Raw genomic sequence first — 23,001 nt, 5'->3', positions numbered from 1 at the left:
TTCATAGTAAAAATTCGAACCGTTTTCTTAAGGTTCTTCAAGTCACAAGTTATTTCCTGGCTAACTGCATCCTCTAGTGGACGTGTAGTAAATCTTACCTCACTCTGTGGAGCTGTGGAGTGATTCAGACGTAGCACTACTGAAGCCTTAGGAGTGACATGCACGGCCCGCCACTGTAAATGATGGATGTTTGCAGAGACTTGCTACCAACTCAGGGTGTAGAAAAGCAATGTAGTGCGGTAAATTAGCCCCACTATTACTTCACAATCGCCCAGAATTCAAAACGACTCTCTCGACGATACATTTTCAGAAACAAGTAGCGGAAAGAAGACCAACTCATTTTGGCCATGTCATGATCTGGTTGGCGACCAACGGGTGGCGCTGTCGGCCCCGCCTGCACCTGCACAGGTGCTGGTCGTCCCGATCAGTGGCGGACTGCCACGTTCGGATTGGCGACCAACGGGTAGCGACGTCAGCCCTGCCTGCAGCCTCGCAGGTGGTGGTCGTTTTAATCAGTGACACTTAAAAGGACTCCCGGCACGACCATCCGGTGTCGGGTCATTGTTTGTTGCATGCTTTGTCTGCAATTGCATGCATTGTATGCTGTGCATGTGTTTGTTTAACCTTGGCGGACTTTTACACTTGGTTTTCTTTTGATACTTTTTTCTGTTCAGATGATTTTGATGTTTTACATTTTGTTCCCGCTGACCTTTATTTTAATACAATTTGTCAAACAACCTCCTGCTCCCTCCTGCCTGCTTTTTGGGATCCGCACCCGCCATCAGGGTGGTGATGCAAAACGTGACAGGCCAGACACTCCAGAAATCCGCATATTTCTATACAGAATATGAAATAGCAATATGTCCCCTGGAATCCAAATGCTCCCCCAATTGATTCGTATTACCTTGTGTAACTGAGCCCAATTTTCGAAACGTGTCATATTTTGCAGACAAAAGCTCAAGTGTGATTTTTCAGTTTTTTTTTTCAGTCCAGTGCAAACCACTTCAAAATATGTGCACTTTTGAACAAACCTGTCGAGGCAAACGCGTCGGTATTTTCAAGTCAGCCTCAGGGGTGTGATGTGATTCTTTTTTTGTCAGATTCCACTCGAAGGCCGATTTGGTGATCTATGAGGTTGTTGTGACATGCTGTCATGTGTGACGTGACCTTCTAGTTTGAGGGGAAATTCGCGTTTTCAGATTATTTGATGATTTGTGTAGTTTTTCCCCCCACATGACACCTGTTGGGAGTGCATTGAGGTCACAACAAAGGAGAGAGGAGAAAGCATAAAAAGCTTTCTATGAACCATATGAGGAAAAAGGAGGAGGGGAGCAAATTTGGGATGAAAGGGGTTTTTTTTTAAGAAAGGGGGCTTCAGTGGCAGCACGTGGGGAAGGGAGTGGTCTAGGAGTGATGGAGGCGAGTTGTGTGTGCAGGGTGGTTGGGTGTGTGACCCGGTAGACAGAATGGGAGGGAAAGTGGGCTCGGATTTCAGCCTCACTGGGGGTAAGGGGTTGGCCTGGTCCTTGGGAATATACGGAGATTCATTCAAGGTAACAGGGACATACAACTACTGCTTGTGGCCCTCCAAGTGGTCGGTGCTAAGCTTGTTCCTGCAGGTTCGAGTCCTGCCTGCTGGATTTCCCACCCCCTTTTCCCCTCCTTTACCCTTGGTTGCCTGCTTGACAAGGGTGACTGTTTAATGGTGCTGCTTTGAAATCGCTGGAGGACGCACGCACTTTCAGAGACTCCCTTTTGCGCAACAAGTTTCTCCTTCCAGGGCCGCTGCGTGTCTAATATTTAGACATGGTCCGCTTCCTGGATTCAAGGACTCTACTGCTATTTGCAGCCGCACAAGTGTGCCTACTAGCCATCGTCAGATGCCAGGATGACAATCGTAAGTGCCTTTTACTTTGCTTTCCACTTCTTTCTCCCTGAAAGATCTCAAGGGTCATTTTTGTGCATGGTGCAATGCGTTTACGCACAAGTTGGAGACAGTTTGCAAGAGGTGATGCGCAGGTGTGTGTTTGTGTGTGTATGTGTGCACCTTTTGGCTACCAAGTGTCAGTGTCCACTTGTGACTTCTGTGGCATAAAAATAAGTGAGTAAAATGATAAATGATAATTCAACACAAAAGCTGGAGCTAAATCTCAAAGTTTTGCTTTGATGCCCCATGGGTGTTTAACTTAACCCCTCCCCCCATAGTCCCCCCCAGTCCTACTACCGACACCTGTGCGTGCTTTAAAAACACTACTACTCTCTTCTTAACTGTCTATTCACCTTTCACTTTATATATATATATATATATATATATATATATATATATATATATATATATATATATATATATATATATATATATATATATATATATTCCTAGTTTTAATTTGTGCACCAGTTGCACCTGATTCAAATACAGTAAAGTCTCGTTATATCGATATTCTCGGGAGTCTGAAAAAATATCGATATAACCAGGACTATCGATATATCCGACCCTGCGCGCATGTAATTTTCTCCTTGCGTTCATAGAAATAGTATCGTAATAAGCGGTACTATCGATATAACCGATATCGATATAACGAGACTTTACTGTATCTTTATTTATTCAGTTATTTATTTGTAGTTGTTAATGGCATTTTAGCACATTTTAATCATGTTTTTATTCCTTAAAGTATCTATATTATTGTAAACAATGATAACATTGTTTACATCATCATTTGTCAATATCATCATCATTTGTCTCCGGTCGTACACGCTGCACTAGTACAGTGAGACCTCAACTTACGAACTTAATTGGTTCCCAGACAGAGTGTGTAAGGCGAAAAGTGTGTATCTCAAAAAAAAAAAATCACATAGGAAACCATTAAAATGGGAATAATCCGTTCCCAGGTTTCCATAAAATATACTTTTCAACTAAATAAGTCTTAAAACTACACACAACATACCTTATTCTATGTATAATATATGTGCTATTGTATTGTAATGAAAGAAATACACTGCATTGTATCATAAAGTCACTTTATTTGCATTGGTGATGGTCATTGACGGCTTGATGGAATGGCGTTGGAGGTCGAAGGTCAAAGGGAATTGCTGTTTGGAAAGAGAGGCGCATTACATGAGGACTGTAATTAAAGAAATAAACTGTGCTGTAAAATAAAGTTTTATTTACCTTTTTGATGGTCGTTGATGGCTTATGGAAGGAGAGTCACCTTTCATAAGGACTGTTGGTAACTTAACCTCTGGTGCTGTTCGGTCGTGTGCTTCCGCCGAAGATCACTTCGCCAGCCGTTGTGGGTGTGTATTATGAAAATAGTGCTTATTATAAGGTTTAATTTTCAGAAATTTGAAGTTTGTAAGACGAAAAGTTTGTAAGATAAGGTATTTGTAAGTTGAGGTCTCACTGTATCCTTAAAAAATGGAGAAAAATTGAGGCATTATACAGTTCTATTTGGGTTACTGTTTAGAGAGTTAATAGCTTGGGGGAAGAATCTGTTTAAATGTCTGCTGGATTTGGTGCGCATGGATTGGTAGCGCCTGCCTGAGGGGAGTAGCTGGAAAAAGTGGTGGGCAGGGTGCAGAGGGTCCAGTAGGATTTCCTGCGCCCTTTTTTGGGTTCTTGCAGTGTGCAAGTCCTCGAGGGTGGGTAGGGCGGTGCCAATAATTTTTTTCCACCGTCCTATCATTCACACTGAACATGAATATTTAGGGGAAAACGTTTTCTATTGTACTTTACAGTAAAATGCAACTGAACTACTTAACAATTGTACTATCTAGCAATCTAATGAAGTCACTCGTTCTTACATATACCACTAGAAGTGCCATACTTTGAGATTCACTGATATTGAGGCAGAGGAAGGGTGGGCAGGAAACAAATGAAAGGTGGTCAGGCTCAAGGGCCTTTGGGTGAAAAGTGATCACATTCCATTGCCGTCAGAGGGCATTCAGGCAAATCCAAGCTTGTCTCCTCTTTTCAAGTTCATTTTTCAAGTAATATTTGCTTGAAAATAAACATCACTCCATCAATAATCGCGTAAATTTGCCCTTTAGTCCCTCTAAAGTTTAATTGAGTATCCACAAGCGATTTAAGAGTGAGGGATCAACTCCAGGAGTAACGTTCCATAAGGAAATGTTCCGTCTGCTTTAAAGATCGGCCATAAAATGCGACCGTTGGCAAGCGAGAGATGATTGGTGGGGAAGACATAGAAGAGAGGGGCTTTTGTTATCTTCTAGAGAGCAGATTCAAGTTGAATTTGCACCTAAAAATGGGCCAGTCAGTTCTCAGGTTACGTTCCCCAAAAAGCTCTGGCTGGAAAGTGGTGGTAAAGTCAACTGAGGAAGCCTTGCGTCTCTCTTTGACCCTTTGTGAAAAAAAAGTGCAACAAACGAACTAGACAGTATAAGATGAAAAACAGCTCTTCAAGATGCACCTGGGAACACTTTATGCTTTTCATCTCCCCCCTCCTCCTCCGCCACCAGCACTTACACTCTTCTGGATGGAAAAATTGCCAACATGAGTCTTATTTGCATAATCACAATGTCTTCTTTTGATCGAGGCGGACGTATGTCTTTGACAGCACATCAAAAGGTGTTTGCATGAAAGCTGATTTCCCCCCCCCCTCCCGTACCCATCCCCCTAACCAAGGTGGGCTCCCAAAAACGCGGCCTGTGTTTGCCTCAAAGTTCGTGAATTGCCCGCTCTGTCTACCCGTCCAAAAAGGACGCATTCATTCATGGCTTACGCAGTGAGGGCCTTAAAATCACCTCCACCTGAGCACTTTTTCTAAAGGTAAACACAGCTACTGTATTTGAAGGATAGGCGGGGGAGGATGGATTGCACATGTAATCAAAACATTTGTGAGTGGAAAAATCAATTCCAGTGTTACACAAGACCAACGAGCTCATTGTTGCGGATGGGGGGGTGCCCACCTCAAAGTACAGTAGCAGCACTGAGAGGCATCAGATTGGCGTGCCAAGTTGGCGTCTGGATGTCAAATCGGTCTCTCGTGTCCTCTAAATGTAAAGCAGTCCCGAGTTTCACTTTTTGAGGGGGGCGGGGGGGGGCTTCAGATATTTGAGTTAGTGTCTGCAATTCTCAGTCCTGTAACGTTACACCGCCACCCAGTGGTCGTGTTATAGGTTGCTTTCAAATGGGTTTGAAGCATCCCAATTGGGATGTACAGGGGATTTTTGTTGTTCACAGTGGCCCTTAACCCCCTCCCCATTTTTTTTTTTTGTGTGTGAAAAACATTCCTTTTTCAGACTATTTTTTGTATTTATGTTCTAGATAGTATCGTTGATGCTGCCTATGAAAACAATTCGTAAATCCTCTCCAGTTTATTCAGCAAAATGAATAGTTTCTACCAATACATAGGTCTGTGTAAGCTCTCAGTCGTACAGGAGTGGTCCATCGATGAGAAGGTTTCTTCAGCCGTCATCTGTACTTTTTGAAAATTGTTAGCAGAGGATGGTTTCGATCCATCGACCTCTGGGTTATGGGCCCAGCACGCTTCCGCTGCGCCACTCTGCTTAGTTAGTCTGCTTCAAGAAGTACACATGACGGCTGAAGAAACCTTCTCATCGATACCAATACATAGTCTATAATTATTTTATCACTGAAAAGACTGAATAATTAAAATGGACTCAGTTCTGCTGGGTTTTCATCATTCGTTATTCCAAGATTATTCCTGTGAAATGATACACTCCTCTGACAACTCGAGGCTTCTCCAAGCTCTCTGCTCCCCCCACTTGTCGAGAAATAGTCATTGTTCGATGAACTGGCAGAGTTATCAGAAGTACTCAAGCTTCCGACGGAAGGTTCATATTCACTATCAACTAGACATTTGGGGTGTAACGCTTGAAAATGCTACAAAAAAATGAATGCGAATGTGGATGGGAACAACACCGCGAGGACGACAACGGCTCTCGGAGCAAGTCTCGTCGTTGAAATCCCACAGCTCTGCGCTATCGCAAGAATACTCGTTTCACATGGAGAACGGCAAACAAACGTATATACGAATGTAGCTACTTTTTAAAGGTAAACTGTGGAGATGTATACTCGCCCACAACTGAAAAAAAGTCTTTTGTGAAAGCGTGTATACTCGTTTCGCCAGGGAAGGGGTTATTTTTTGTGTCTTTAGACTGGAAGTCAGCATGAAGTGCTCTATTGGTACGGTTGGTAGGTTGTCAATTCCCAGCTGTAGAACATGTTGATCAATTACCATTTGCAAGTGATAAGGAGGGAAATTTTAACTTGACAAATTTACCTAACGAGGCCTACTTGTCATATCCAGACAGAAGATCATCAACACATACAAATCCATTTTAAAGTTTGTGAGTCATTTTGTGTTTAACAGTGCATTTAACAGTGTCTGGAAGGGAATGCTAATTCGAGAAACTTTAGTGTGTGTGTGTGTGTGTGTGTGTGTGTGTGTGTGTGTGTGTGTGTGTGTGTGCGTGTGTGTGCGTGCGTGTGTGTGTGTGTGTGTGAGAGAGAGGGTACAAAACTGGTTTTGTAAAGGTAATGTTTTGCTGTTAAATTGAGTGATTGCAGTGATGCTCAACTGCGCTTCATTGCATTGAGAATTGTTTGCAATATTTTGCATCTTTTATGGAGCTTAATCCGAAAGTGTTATATAGGTCAGATATGCTTTATGTATTGGAATGAAATGCTTAAACTATGTATCAGGAGGACCGATTGGGGAGTGTCCTTCTGTTTCCAACATAATGTATGTGGGTGCATCTCAATACATTGTAACAGAGCATCTCAAACTGTGATCCAACTACATATTGGCAGTTCATGAAAAAAAAAAATATATATATATATATATATATATATATATATATATATATATATATATATATATATATATATATATATATATATATATATATATATATTCTGTTTATACGATTTTACAATACATATTGATTTACATAGTGCTTAAACCACAGCTAAAGCTGTAACAAAGTTCTTAACATGTATATAAAGCAGTCACAAAGATAGTAGCAACCACCAGGGATTCAAAACTAAGATCAAGTCTGATTTTAAAATTGCATAGCTACATTTAGGTACAACAAACCTGAAAAAAAATGTGTTTTATTTGTAATTTACTCTCAATGTACTTTTTTTATTAAGTCAAATAAGAGTATGCATTGTTGGTTATATAAAATGTGTTCATTTCAATAGTTGCATTCAAAAGGTCAAACCCATTAGTAGTAGAATCATAACAGATAGTGAAAAATGTCTTCATATTGTGCATTTTAAAGAGTAAATTTTACAGATAACGAAAAGATAAATTAGAATATGAATTCAAAATTAATTTAGAACACTATTTTTGGGAAAGAAATTAGGTAGAAATGAAGGTTTGTAACTGAACTGCGGAAACACAAGCTTTTCTATAATACAGTACCGTATTTTCCGGTGTATAAGGCACACCGGAATATAGGCGCACCCCCAATGAATGGTGTATTTTCAAATTGTTTCCTTATATAAGGCGCACCAGAGTATAAGACGCACCTTCAATGAATGAAAAAACTTTTCCAAATGTAATATATAAATAGTTTTCCAAATATAAGGCACACCACATTATAAGGCGCTACAGTAGAGGCTGGGGTTACGTATGACTTCTTCTACAGGGAGAAACGGAGTCGTGGCTGCTGACAGTATTTGCGAGACCTGTTGTGGCTAAATATTACTTCACATACTATATAAGGTGCAGGGTCATCTTTCGAAGATAATCTAGGCTTTTGGGTGCGTCTTATACACTGGAAAATACGGTATTCAACTTTACACCTATGACTGTGAAATATTTCTATTGTTGTCATGTTGTTACTTAATCTCATCATCCCCTCCGTATGCACCCTGTCGCCCGTGCCCTCTGGCCCTGTGCAGAGGAGGGTGCTCCTAGTTGCTTGCAGGACGGCCAACGCTATAGCGACAAGGACGTGTGGAAGCCCGAGCCATGTCGTATCTGCGTGTGCGACACCGGGACTGTCCTATGCGACGAAATAGTCTGCGAGGAGCTCAGAGACTGCCCCAAACCTGAAATCCCATTCGGAGAGTGTTGCCCCATCTGCGCCGCTGACCCTTCGCCGCATATTGGTTGTAATTTATTTATCTCAAACTTCTCATAAATAAATTATACCCATTCACTTTCCAAAGTCATTTTGTTTACTTTGGGCGAATTGGACTTACCTTTTGTTCAGTTTGCCCTTTCAAAGTAAACAAGTGACTTTTAAAAAAGAGCAGATCTCACTCAAACACTTCCTCAGTTGTTTTTCTTTTCCTTTTCCCACAATCTCACCTTGACTGCACCTTGCCAGAATAGTGTTAAAAAACATGTGGCAGCCATTGAAGAAAAGACCTCAAATCAATGGGACACAGCTTCACATTTCTCCTTCACATCCTTCACTCTTCTCTTCGCTTTTATGTGTGAGATGTGGTGAGAAAACGGTGACAGCTCACCCTTTAAGGCTTCACGAATGAGCTTTATATATATTTTAACAATTGAGAAAACAACTGCCTGAGGAAGTGTGAGTGTAATCAAATGCCTGCCTGGCGTCGGGTGGAATCAATGCACCTCAAATGATCACATTTCAGGAGATCCCACCATAATCTCCCATTTATTCAGCCATTCGCATTGTTGCTTCGTCATTGAGAGCAGCAACACATTTTCAACCATTAAGATTGGTCAATAAAAACAAATTTATTGGCCAATATCATGTCACAATATGAAATTGTGACATTGGTGATTTCAGCCCGATGCCAGCAAAAATTATGCTTGTAAGCAGTGCAACACAAAATAGCATCAATAATTAACAATGTAGAATTACTATTAGGAGTTAAATGGCAGAGCCTCTTATTAGAATTACACATTTGGCTTTCATATGCGCTAGTTTTTCCTTTTTGTTGACTGACAGTAGGTTTTCTAAACTCTGTATATTTTTTGTCACTGTCCAATGAAAATTACACTTTTTTTAAATTCAAAGTATAAACGTTTACTTCATTTTGTGTAGACTTAATGCTCGCAGTTGGGCGCGAGGCCTTGCACACCCCTCGACTGGTCGCCGGCCGACCAGCTCATGAGTACATACTACAATCCCCATTCATCCCTATGAACAATGAATGTCTTCAATAAAAAAAACCTGAATGTTTTTGGACCATGGGAGAAAACCCACTTAAGCATGAGATAACTATGTCAAAGAATATGGAGGAAGGGAAAAACCCGGATTTCAACCCTGATCCTCTGTGAGTAATCACTTCTGCATTGGGTCAAACTACTACTCCCCCCCCCAAAAAAAAAGTCCCAATGTTCCTTTACTGTATATTTCTGTGCAGGTTCTTGTCCTAAAATAAACAAATCAAAACCCCTAACGTAGTTTTTTTTCATTTTCATTGGACAGTGCAAATAAAATATTTCCCTTTATAAATGTGTTTCAGTGGTGCTTTCAAACAACAAAAAATTTAACTTTCTACCATCGCCTGCTGCTTGGTGGATGGTCTGAAACAACCACTTTCTGCTTCAAGGCTTAAGATGGAAAGTCAGCAACATCCAAATGGGCAATTAAGAGTATCAAACGATCACATTTCTGCAGGTGTTTCTTTCTAGTGCGCGTATATTTTGCCCAAAAAGGTTGTGGAGAGAAGTATAACATGTGCTGGTTTTGTTTTGCTTGTGAACCCACGTACTAACTGTTATTATTTTCATCTCTACTGCCATGTCACAGGAACACCTGGATCAAAGGTGAGCTTTGCGTATGTGCGTGAATGCGTGTGCGTGTGTAATGATGGTCCCATGTTCATTTCCAAGCCAGCGCTATACAGTGATACCTTGGCTGACGAACTTAATTGGTTCCCAGACAGAGTGTGTAAGGCGAAAAGTGTGTATCCCAAAAATTAATTTCCCATAGGAAACCATTAAAATGATAATATTTAAATGGAGATACAGTGATACCTTGGCATACAAACTTAATTGATTCCCAGACAGAGTGTTAAAGGCAAAAAGTGTGTATCCCAAAAAATAATTTCCCCTAGGAAAAAATTAAAATGAGAATAATCCGTTCCCAGGTCCCCATAAAACATAATTTTCTACTTTCTAATTTTGTAAGCCTTAAAACTACAAAAAATATTTTATGTATAATAAATGTGCTATGGTATTACAATTAAAGAAATAAACTCTACTGTATAATAAAGTCGTTTTATTTACATTTGTGATGGTCGTTGATGGCTTGATGGAATGGAGTGGCCGGGTTGTTTGTGGAGCCTGATTGACAGGATATTTTAACCTTGCAGTCTACACTGCGTTTGAACTATCAAATTTGAAACTCTCTCACTGTCGTCTGTCTGTCTCTTTAATGTTGTAATGTTTAAAGCCCCCACCCCTCACTGCTGCGTTCTTGACCAATCACGTGGCTTTCACCAAAGACCGGGGGTGGGGAATAGAGGACAGAAACAGTCGGCTGCCATTTTGTTGTTGGAAGAACGGGCTCGTTCGCGAACGACACATCACTCATTGACGCAGTTCCGTGTACGAAAAAAAGTTCGTATGCCAAGGTAAATTTTTCATAAATTTAACGTTCGTAAGCCAAGGGGTTCGTAAACCGAGGTATCACTGTAATTATTTTTAACATTGAGGTGCGATAGAAAGCCTTACAGGCCCTGACGGTCCACCACTGATTTGAACAAACCCATCCATTTTGTTATACATGGCATGTAGACAAACACCAATTCATGCTTGCATTGACGTGTGGACAATTTAGAGCACTGGTGTCAAACTCAAGGGTGGTTGGCCAGACCTGGCCAACCAGATCTTTTTTTTTGTGTCAAAAGCAAATCGTATGTGTCAATTTCCACGATCTGCTAAAACCTCTCTTGTGTAATGCAGAATGTTGAGACTTATTAATAATTTTGTGACCCTGTTTACATTTACTTGTACAATAATTGAAACGATAAACAAATAACTATAGTGCATAGTTGCATACAAGGAATAACACAATACGGATTCAACATTTAATCGGTTTTACTGCCGTAACAGCACTTCGGGGAAAGATGTAACTCCAAAACGGCCTTCGACGAAAATAAGTTTGACATCCCCCGATTTAGAGTGATCAACGAACCTAAAGTACAGTGATACCTCAGCTCACGAACTTAATTGGTTCTCAGAAAGTGTGTGTAAGGCAAATGTTCATCTGCCGAACATTTATTTCCCATAAGAAACCATTAAAAATGAGAATAATCAATTCCCAGGTCCCCATAAAAATTTTTTTCACTAATTAAGCCTTAAAACTACACAAAATATACCTTATTTTATGTATAATAAATGTGCTATTGTATTGTAATGAAAGAAATACACTGTACTGTATAATAAAGTCATTTTATTTACCTTTGTGATGGTCATTGATGTAGTTGCCTCTTGATGATATCCGAGTGAAGTTGAACACTGTCCCCTGCTAGCTGCTTTCCGTTAATCCAAATCAAGAGAAGTTTTTCAACCTCTTCTATTGTCTGAGACCGTTGCTTAGACAACACAGAAACACCTTTAGCCACACGTAGCAATGGTCCACTTAGCGTACTGGTACTGGGACGCTAAGTCACACAAACGCACACCTTGTTCATGTTTTTCGATAATCTCCTTCTTTTGCTCGACCGTAATTTTCTTTTGTGTCCGCTTCGGCTTAACACTAGCCTGTGGTGGGGTCTTTTTCGGTCCAATAATAGCAAAAAGTACTCCACTCGATAACAAACCACATCTGCACTCAAAGAAAGGGGGTGACAAAAACTAGTCCGCCAGCCACCGTGGCACTGTGTGCTTTGGTTCGTGCACCGAAAACTAGTTTGTCCGCCAAGACTATATTAAATTTAATGTTCGTGAGTCAAAAAGTTTGTGAACTAAAGCGTTCGTACGCTGAGGTATCACTGTATATGTTTTTGGAATGTAAGAGATAAAGAAAATGTAGTATGACAACAATCTATAATACCCAATGTATTTTTGGTGTGGTTATTATTCCTAATGTGTAATTGACCTTTTTTCCCCCTTGTTTTGATTTGTCTCACAGGGCCAGAAAGGCGAACCCGGAGATATTACCGATGTAAGTGAACTACGCTCAATGATCGCTCCTCCAAATGTGAGATCAGATTGTATTTTGGTGTGTGAAAGAAAGGCCCAATTGTTATCAAAGCACCACAAAGTCGTCATTGGCTGGAGTCACCTGGAAATGCTTTGCCCCACTCCGAGCGCACTTTGTGGTTGCAAATCCAAACGGAGTTGTTTATCCAATCTTTCGTCAAAATGCTTTCTTCTTTCAAGGATTAGCCAATGTGTCTTCTCTGATGAGTGGTGATAGGGGAAGAGAGAACGCCCTCTTTATGAAGTGGAAAGACGACCAAAATGCGAAAAGCTTTTAACGCATTGTGATTGTTGTAGTTTTAACGAAGAACAATTGGCATATGAATGAACAATGTTATTCTGCACCAAAATACTTTAGACTCGTCTTATTATATCTGTCTTTTTTTCACCATGCTACTCCTTTGACATTTCCTAACAAATTCAAACCCTTCCCACTTCCAAAATATTGACATTCAAGACATCTGCGGAGTCAATTTTACCAGTTGCCCAAATTCCAACTTTTCCCACATTTCCACAATATCCATTTACAAAAACCCCTTTGCCACATTTGATAAATTTCCATCATCTTTCCACATTGCCCCGCCGATTTTAATCATTCCCACTTCAAAATGTCGCCAAAATTCAGGACTTCTTAGGAGCCATTCCCCAAATTCTGACAACTGTTAAGATCATTCAACACACCTTATCAAGTGTTTATCACCTTCCGGTTTGTATTTTACTAATGCAGCTATTCACAGAGAAAAATGTTTTTCAAACTTCTCTCGTTTAAATTTTACCTCTCATGTTCCGCATTTTTTCATACGATTAAATTATTTGTTATTCCATATTCTATCTGTGAATGTGATCTTGTTATTTACAGCAGCTTTTAAACAGAACTTTGATAGAAATAGCATTCGCTGTTTACTAATGAAACATATTCTGTGACTGTAGAGTGACCTTGAGAGTTTTGATAGGCGCTTATAAATGAAATGTATTATTATTATTATGATTATTATCATAATAATAATTATTATTGTTATTATTAGCTATCTGTGAGCTATCTGTGAGCTAGATATCTTTCTATCTATTTGAGTTACTTCTGGGTTGAGTGAACGCTGGCGCGTGTGGCTGCCCCTGCTCATTTATTTGCTATCTATTAGCGATCTATTTGCTATCTATTAGCTATCCATCTGTCTACCTAGCTATCCAGCTAGATAGCTATTAGCTATATAGCTATCAAGCTATATATCTAGATATCTATTATCTAGCTAGCTTTCTATCTATTTTAGTTACTTAGTGGTGAAGTGAACGCTGGCGCGTGTGGCTGCCGCTGCTGATTTATTTGCTATCTATTAGCAATCGATTCGCTATCTATTAGCATTCTATCTGTCTACCTAGCTATCTAGCTAGCTATCTATTAGCTATAGAGCTATCGAGCTATCCATCTAGCTATCTATTACCTAGCTAGCTTTCTATCTATTTTAGTTACTTAGGGGTTAAGTGAACGCTGGCGCGTGTGGCTGCTGCTGATTTATTTTCTATCTATTAGCTTTCTAGCTGTCTACCTAGATATCTACCTAGCTAGCTATTAGATACATAGCTATCAAGCTATGTAGCTAGCTATCTATTAGCTAGCTAGCTTTCTATCTATTTGAGTTATTCCGGGTTGAGTGAACGCTGGTGCGTGTGGCTGCCGCTGCTGATTTATTTGCGATCTATTAGCTAACTAGCTGTCTAGCTAGCAATCTATTAGCTATAATAATAATAATACATTACATTTTAAGCACCTTTCAAAGCTCTCAAGGACACTTTAGGACACAGACAAGCGTAGGTTCTATCTATTAGCTAGCTCGCTTTCTATCTATTTGAGTTACTTCCGGGTTGAGTGAACGCTGGCCCGTGTGGCTGCCGCAATTCACCCACTTAAAAACTTATCTTGTGACCTTGAAAGTTTTGAAAGGCGCTTATAAATGAAAGTGTATTATTATTATTATTATTATTATTATTATTATTATTATTATTATTATTATTATTATTATTATTAATGGATGTCTTCATTTGTTTTTCCAACACAGGTCGTAGGACCCAGAGGACCCGCCGGCCCAATGGTCCATTTTGATTCATACTTTTTTCATTCATTCATTCATTCATTCATTCATTCTAACATGATGTGCTCACTCAGGGCCCACCAGGAGAGCAGGGACATCGTGGACCAAGAGGAGAAAAAGGAGAGAAGGTCAGTCTGCGTTATTTGTGTTTATTTTTAGAGGTAAGGCATGTTTGTGTTAAAGTAGCTATGGGCCGATGTGCAAAAAGGCAGCCTTTCATACAGCCATGTGTCATTTGCATTAAGCGGTGTGGTCCACGGGGCTTCTGTCATAATCTGTCTGCCCTCTCTTTGTGGACATATGCTGAACTATCAAGTCAAACTTGATGAATGAGTTTGACTCACTTTTGGATCATATGCAAATCCAACACGGGGCCAGCCGGCTCATCATTTTCTTGTGAATTGTCAACGCACGCATTCAAGCCTAGTCTTCTGCGACCTCGTGAATCATCATCTGCCTCCTTGAACTTGCCGTTAACGCTTTCGGGGGTAGCGCCTACTCCAGTGGACAGGTAACCATGTTAGAGGCACATGAAAGGAAATTTATTCTTTTCACTTGTTATGCTTTCAAGTCAAAATTGAGACATAATGGATAATTAGCAGTAATGTCATGTTCTTGACATCTCATCAAGTCCAGGGCCGCAACATACAATCGACCTTAATCAACATTGATTGACAGCAGCAATAATTGTGGCCTATTACAAAGGTACACATGTCTCCTAAAATATTGTACATTAGTGAAAATGTCTGCAACGCTAACGGGGATAAGGGCAATCAGTACACTGTCAGGTTGCTAACCGAATCATGTTGCTAAGTCAAGGTCCACCGTGTGCTCATTAAATGCCACCATGAGCTAAAAATGTCCACTCGGTCTGCAAAATCACATCATTTGGCCGTTTGCCCGCACGCTCAAATCTAATTTGATCCCAGTGGAGGAAATTGGGTACCAAAAGGTGTTGATAAAAGGCAGCCACATATTATGTTTACGTTTTTATTATCTCCTTGCAAAAATAACAAGCTTGAATAATTATTATCATTCATAATAATAATTAAAGCTTGAATAATGTTATTTTCAAAATGTGTTAAATTCGCTACAGCTTTCAAAACTTAGCTTGTAGTAGACATGCACGTTTTCAGCATGATGTCCCTGATCCACTGGTAAAAGGACACTTTGATCCTCTCCCTTGTCATCTATAAGTGGTTCATCAAACAAAAAGGAATGCAGAAAATTGGTTAAGATCGAATGTATCTGTAGTTTATGTGTTGTATTATTTTGTTATTTTGACTTCAAGATGGCACCGCGGAAGTGGCTGCCTTTACAGCAGTTCTAATATTTTGTTCATCTACTGCGGATTGGGAATGTATCCATTGTGAGACTAATAAAGGTTTTCTTTTCTTATCAAGTTTAATTTAAAAAGCTGAAGTGTTTGATTGGTGAATGAGGGAAGTTTTGAAATTGGTTTAGGGGCTAGTGATGTCATAAATACATTAAATGTAATACATGGAAAACAGTGCTATTTTCTGAATAGATCTAAGATCGGGCTCAAACTTCGTTCCTTATACAGAAATTGGTGTTTCTGGTAAAAATAAATCAATAAATTACCATATTTTCAGCATCAAAAAGCCTAAATTTTCTTCAAAATATGACCCTGCGCCTTATACATGTGTGAAGTTATATTGAGCCACAACAGGTCTCGCAAATACTGTCAGGAGCCACCGACCACATTTCGCCCTCGAGAAGAAGTAGTGCATAACCCCAGTCTCTACTGTAGCACCTTATAATGTGATGTGCCTTATATTAGGAAACCATTTAGATATTTCGATATTATATTTGGAAAACGTTTTTCATTCATTAAAGGCGCGCCTTACAGTCCGGTGCACCTTATATATATGGAACGATTTTGAAAATACACCATTCATTGGGGGTGGGCCTTATACTCTGGTGCGCCTTATACACCAGAAAATACGGTAGCAGGTATCAATACTGAAGTAGTTATAAGGCATAACATGGCATTTTCTAATGAGAATACAAATGCTTGGATCAATACAAAAGCTGTCATTATCACCTTGCAGGGTTTTGTTCTATACTGTTAAGTAAGCATTCAGTAGCTGTTTATTATTGACACTTTTGGTTGATTAAAAAGGCAGTAAAGCAATTACAACATTTGAGATGTATTTATTTGTGCACTAATTAATTTTTTGCTATTGGTTCCAGGGAACACCCGGTCCCCGTGGCAGAGATGGCGAACCTGGCACACCCGGAAACCCTGGTCCCCCTGGACCACCAGGACCTAATGGGCCACCTGGCCTTGGCGGAGTAAGTACCCTGAGATGCTCATTGTTTTCAAAAGAAAAAGAGAGGGGATGGTTTTGAATGTAAAAGGGGGTAGAATATGACAAGGGGAAGGAGGTAGTTTAACAAGGGCGGGTGTTGTTTTTGCAGAAACAAGAATAGACTTGTTGAGGGAGGGATGGACACTAATCTTGGAATGAAAACGTGTTTTGGGATGCGACATACAAAGCGAAGATGACATGGGCAAAGCACAATGTTGCATCGTGCATCTGTCAAAATGATGCCTGCTTCACACTGGGAAATTCCCAAATGAGAGCGTCAGAGATGTTTGTTTGGATACTGTGAACAAAGGCTCGAACACAGGAAGATTGTCTTTTACTCCCAGCAGGGGACACATCCATTCATGACCGACGCCCAACGTCTGCAGCCCTCTCCCAAGCTATTTATTGAGAGTATATGCAAATTTAAGTGATACATTAGTAAAACATAGTCTTCTTGATTGGAATACCACACGCCCCTGGCTGTCCCAAGCACCAACAACTATAAAACAACAGAATGTAGACATTTTAATGGTTGTCCTTTCCAGGAACTGATTTGTAACCTGGCTAATGACCTCTTCCTATGAAGGAGTTTACCAAGTCGTAAATTAATGCAAGGCCAGATCTGCTACATCAGGGGTGTCAAAGTCATTTTTTGACACGGGCCACATTGTAGTTATAGTTTCCTCTCGAGTGCCGTTATGAATTTGGGGAACCCATTAGAATGTTTAAATCCCTTCAAATATTACATATAGAGCACACAGAAAATTAATGAATAACTCATTTTCAAATCTGAAGTCAAAAAAAATGATGCGGCGGGCCGGTTTTGGCGCGCGGGCCTTGACTTTGACACCTGTGTCCTACATGAAGATGACAGTTTAACAGGCTGTGTCTGTTCACCTCAGATTGACCCCAGATTTTCTGTGCTTCCATTGTGGGCCTTCTAAGCATGAAACTTGTAAATATGATAACTTCTTTTCTGTCTATTCTCTATCAGAGTGTCAGTCAAACTGCGCCTTCTTTGCGACTTTCTCCAATGTAGGGTTTTGAAAATGTTTGAATTTCTTTAGGCTCATTTCAATTGAAATTTTGTATGTGGATTGTTTTGTTTATTTTTTGTTTATTTTTTATTTTTTAGAACTTTGCTGCTCAAATGGCGGGTGGCTTCGACGAGAAGGCCGGCGGTGGCGCTCAGATGGGCGTAATGCAAGGACCCATGGTAAGCCAGCACCTTCCTCTTCCCCTTCTTCTTTTTCCTCATCTTCTTTCCTTTTGCGAGTGCACACCAACATGTCACAAAAGCGAAAAAGAGAAAACAAAACAAAAAAACAATAAAAATCACGATGCTAACTGGCACTGCTGAGCGCCACGAGAAAGACACATCGTTAGTGTGAGTAGGATTGAAAATGATCAAGGAAGGAGTGGGAAAAAAAGCTGAAAAGAAGCTTATTCAACCTGGAAATGTTCTGGTAGATGGAATTAAAAGTTCAAGACTGGAGCGGCAGCTTTACCTTGGCTCCCAGTCAAGCTGCAAGATTGACATTGAATGAAAAAAACACACCCGTTGGATGCCGTCTTGTACCACAGTGTTGAAGGACACTGCGACCTTGACCTTCTCAAACACACACGTACAGTATGTGCAGAGCTTCTGACCCTACAGAGCGCCATTGATAATCCTCAAGCCACATAGGTGAAGTCTTCGCGCTCTCTCTCAAAGGTGACTTTCATTGACTTCTGAGGACCACTGTGCCACATTTAATACATTTTTGTGGTGGAATATTTCGAACCCAACATGTTGAAAGGAGGATGGAGATGTTTAATTCTGCAAATATTTGAAGAACGTCAATTTGTTTTTCTATTATACTTGCCGTTAACATTAACATCCATTTTTGAGCATTTGACTTTTTTATTATATTGTATTATTATTGTGTTTAATTATCATCTATAATGATTCTTTTATGATCAGCAATAATATAATTATAATAGTGGTGGGCCGTAGATTTCATCGCTAGGCCTTCAGTAGTGCTACGTCTGAATCAATTCAGACTGAAAAAAGTGTTGTGTGGTTTACTACAAGTCCACTAGAGGGTACCATTAGCCAGAAAATAACTGACCGACCATTCTTAATGATGTCCATTTTGTCTTGAAAAGTCCATCTTCAAAATGGCTTAAACAGTAAATCTGCAACCAAATCAATGTCTTCTTCTCCTTCAGCCATTGTAGGTTGACAAAACTGCTATTAAATCAACACAATATATTTGTTTATGCAGCTCGCTACCGATACAGCGTGCTAGCTCTGGCCAGTATGCTCTTGTCACTAGCGGCTTGTGATCAGAGCAGTTTTCACAAAGTATGATTGGCTAGTCACTAGAAAATTCTGACGTTGACCTTCAAGAAGGCGTTGGTACCCCTTTTGAGTTGCCAACTCGTCATGTGATTGGTTAGAGTAGCAATTTGCTCGACACATTTGATACTCCAGGGCCTGCAGAACTGATTGTGAAGGCGTCCAGGTAGATTTCTGACCCTGGTAACAAATGATGACCGAAATGCAAATGCTTAAATATGAAAACACACGTCCGAAAGCAGTGTAACAGGGTGAAAGTAATGAAATGAAACTGAAAGACAATTAGGAACTATGTAATAAGAATTCAAATAGAATTGGTTGGATGTACCTTTATTCATCTCGCATATAAATTTACATTCCGCAGCAGCAAAGTTATGAAAGAAAGAAGAAAGGAAAGAAATAGAAAACAAAATACAGGAGCTGCTGGAAAGGCAGCCACTCTCGCGCCGCCATCTTGAAGTAAAACAAAAAATAAATAAATAGCACAAAGTCTTTGTGTGACAACACAAAGACACAGAGAGTCATTCATTCTTCAGCACTCGGCGTACCCTCTTTGTGACATGAAGCAGTTCTAGATGAAAGAGTGATTCAGATTTTTTTAGGCCAGCAGAGAAGGCTTATAATCAGTTTCACCCAAGGGACTAACGAACCAATGCCAAAATGGTTGCATCGCTACCATCTAGTGGCGGTTGTATGTCAACAAAGTTGTTGCCATGCTATAACTTCACATCATAACAGTATCAGAACCTCCTTCTCCCTTCCCCAATGGAAAATGTAATTTATTCACCAATGGCAGTGAATGAGTTCCAAGGTTTCGCAGGTAACCCAGAGCCAAATCCACGCAAGTGCGATGAGAACATGCAGACTCCACACAGAAATGCTCGAGCCAAGATTCAAACCCCTTGAACGTCAGAACCGAGAGACCGACATACTTCCGGCTGGTGCGCGGTGTTTCGCATTGAAATAACTTTTTCCACGTCTTTTCCCCAAAGTGTTTGGCTCATCACCTTCACAGAATTTGATTTTTTTTTTCTTGCTAAGCATCGTAAGTAAGTCGGGCTTCTCAAGGTTGTGATTGAGTCTGAGTGAAACAGAAATGAGTCGTAGGAATGTCACCGGCTGCTGAGGAAAAACTAGTACTGCCGTGTTTGTCTTCTTTTTCCTTCCGAGTCACTGCCTCAAAGAAGTCACGTAGAGTTCAAACACGCTACTCAACTCTCGACCTTGAGAGCTATACACAACTGGGGAGAGTGACGCGATGGAATTTTAAGTGATTTTCTTCCATGTGAAAGTTGTGCATCTAGCGGAGGCAAAATTACCCACGCTCTGTATTGAAGTAGAAATACCGAAATGTGTGCCAGCAGACCGAGAGGAACACCTAAGAGGAGGTTTATGGATGTTGTCAAAGAGAACATGAAGGTAGCTGGTGTGAGAGAAGAGGATGCACAAAACCGGGTTAGATGGAGCAGACAGATTCACTGTGGCGACCCCTGAAGGGAAAAGACGGAAGGAAAACATTATATATACATTTAAAGCTATCCATAACCTTGCCCCCCCATACCTACTTGACCTTCTTCAAATTTCTATTCCCTCTCGTTCTCTCAGATCCTCCGCCTCTGTTTTCCGCAGCAATTTTGAACTTTATTAAAATTACATTACAACTTTTTTTGGTAACATTGAAACGATGAATGAGTTTTTTTGGGGGGAGGGGTTTTTGGAGGATGACTACCAGTGACGTGCGGTGAGGTTCATGGCTGGTGAGGCACTGACGTCATCACAGTCAGATTTACAAACATGAACTCCACAGAGTAGCTTATTCACCATTTGATTGGCAACAGTTAACGTGTTTTGTTTAAAATGTCATGCCAGCATTCTTTAGATAAACTGTAGCATAGAAAAAAAATTAAAAAAGAACGGTATTATCGTGTTACCTTTACTTATAAATGAAAGGCATCTATACCTTCTTTGTAGAAGCCTTCCTTATCTTTCTTCAGTTTTAAGTCTCTCTATTTCTATGTAATTTTATGTAATCCTCCATTCTGAAAACTAAGCAACACGAAAAAATGACTGGATGGTTGCACTTAACTTGCTAACTGTTTACTGTAGCTTGCTCTCACTAATTCTATTATTCTGCAGCCGAGGAAGCGCAAGAAGAATCCCTGTAATCACCAGCGCCCCCTGTCATGAGGCAGGAGAACTGTTGCCTCACCTATGCACACAGTTTTGATAAAAATAAAATAAAATGTACAGTGTTAATCGTGTACAGTGACTGTACATTATATACACCAGCTAAAGTATAGAAATTGAGTTCATATACTTAAAGTGTTTGAACACTTTAATCGCGATATGCAGAGGGACAGCAATGCGGTCTCACTGCAGAGCAAGCCAGCACAGTTAGCATTGTTATTGCGCAATCCATGGTGAGGCTTGCCTCACCGCTCGTCTCCACTTAGTATTTGAACGGTAAATGTGAAAATTCAGCGATTTTGAAAAAGAATTCCAAAAATGGTGAAGTTAAATGGAAAAGAACGTTAAAGTACAAATCACTAAATAAATATAACTGTTTAATTAATTTTGTCATTTGATATTTCCATGACGACAGGTGAGGCTGTCTCCCCTGACTGCATGTCATTGATGACTACAAACTAACAACCTCACTCTCTAAAAATAAAAATGACCTAGAATTTAATTAAAATAACAAAAGTCAAAACAAAATAAAAACTGAAAAATCCCAGAATTACATAACCCGTCTTCCAAATGAGCAATAATATTGATCATGGCATAATGGATGTGAAGCAGGTGTACCATATTGAATCTGTGATTATTGCCCATTCCCGATTGAGCTGTTCTTCTCTTTTTCCAGGGCCCAATGGGTCCCCGAGGACCACCGGGACCTACTGGATCTCCTGTAAGTCATGACTCCACAGTCTTCACCTTGTAGTCGTTTCCTGTCACATACACACACGCGATAATCCCAACTGTAACGCAGCCAGGACAAATGATGTGTTTACAAAGTTGCGGATACTTTCAGCAGCATTTGTTGCATTGAGCTTCATAATTGTTTGATTTAGCTTTTTGTTAGAATGTTTATTTTAGATTTTTTTTTAATTCTATTCATTTGAATTTTTATATACAGTAAAGTCTCGTTATATCGATATTCAAGGGAGTCCGAAAAAATATCGCTATAACCGGGACTATCGATATATCCGACCCTGTTTGCATGTAATTTTCCCCGTGCGTGCATAGAAATAGTATCGATATAACCGGGACTATCGATATATCCGATATCGATATAACGAGACTTTACTGTAATATCCAGTTTTATTCATGTTTTTAATATTTTTCGTTTCACTATTTTACTCACTTTTTGTTTACTTGTATTTATTGTTTTCATTCTTATTATATAATTAGAAAACACATCACAACACATGGGATCGTTTTAAGTATATTTTTATTTTTAGTACATATCTGACAATATTATGCAATTTTTATATTTTTATATTTAGTGTTTTATGTTTAAAAATTTTTCCATTTTTATGACCTTTGAATTTACATTTCTTTTTATTCGAGAATCCATGTCGTTTTCAGCACACATATTTTTTTTTTGCTTCTCTTTTGTTTTATTTTAGTTTTAGCAAATAAGGTTTTGCTTCTTATTTTTACTTTTATTTGTAATTTTTAAATTAGATTTCAAAATATTACAGAACACCTTCACTATTTGCAGTATATTTATGTATTTATTTATTTATTTGATATGAACTGTATTTTCGGAAGAAAAAAAAACGGAAAAATATCTGTTATTGTCTATGCTTCTTTATGTTTGTCGGTTTGTTGGTTGGTTGACATTTTTATCATGACTTTGTGTGTTTCTGTAGGGCCCGCAAGGATTCCAAGGCAGTCCTGGAGAGGCTGGAGAACCTGGACAATCTGTAAGTGGACTATCTCTTCATACATTCTGCTGTTTCTCTCAACACATGACGTCACTATATTCGAGTTCCAGTTCGGCCATATATTGGCTATTCCTCACTACGGCGGCAGAGCCATTTTGCACGATTTAGGGGTGAAAGCTGAACTCCATAAGGGGCTATGTACAGATTGTGATAACATCTGTGTTT

General features: G+C 39.7%; 1 protein-coding gene across 2 annotated transcripts in view; it reads left to right on the top strand.

Annotated features, from left to right (window-relative positions):
* The first annotated feature begins 1,552 nt into the window (after positions 1 to 1,552).
* The window catches only part of col2a1b (collagen, type II, alpha 1b), a 59,758-nt gene continuing 38,309 nt past the window's right edge, over positions 1,553 to 23,001 (top strand). Inside the window, exons 1-10 of one of the 2 annotated variants that reach the window (XM_089011278.1) lie at positions 1,553 to 1,897; positions 7,892 to 8,101; positions 9,727 to 9,743; positions 12,055 to 12,087; positions 14,180 to 14,212; positions 14,287 to 14,340; positions 16,427 to 16,528; positions 17,681 to 17,761; positions 21,750 to 21,794; positions 22,762 to 22,815. In XM_089011278.1, the coding sequence (XP_088867404.1) occupies positions 1,807 to 1,897; positions 7,892 to 8,101; positions 9,727 to 9,743; positions 12,055 to 12,087; positions 14,180 to 14,212; positions 14,287 to 14,340; positions 16,427 to 16,528; positions 17,681 to 17,761; positions 21,750 to 21,794; positions 22,762 to 22,815 (720 nt within the window). In that variant the 5' untranslated portion in view covers positions 1,553 to 1,806. The remainder of the gene's footprint in view (positions 1,898 to 7,891; positions 8,102 to 9,726; positions 9,744 to 12,054; positions 12,088 to 14,179; positions 14,213 to 14,286; positions 14,341 to 16,426; positions 16,529 to 17,680; positions 17,762 to 21,749; positions 21,795 to 22,761; positions 22,816 to 23,001) is intronic. The other variant, XM_089011279.1, reaches the window with a different exon arrangement.

The sequence above is a fragment of the Hippocampus bargibanti genome, linkage group LG12 (assembly GCF_051943395.1).
Source record: "Hippocampus bargibanti isolate YZ-2025 linkage group LG12, ASM5194339v1, whole genome shotgun sequence".
NCBI classification, from domain to species: domain Eukaryota; kingdom Metazoa; phylum Chordata; class Actinopteri; order Syngnathiformes; family Syngnathidae; genus Hippocampus; species Hippocampus bargibanti.
The sequence above is the reverse complement of the archived record's forward strand: the minus strand, read 5'-3'. Positions and strand labels throughout refer to the sequence as shown.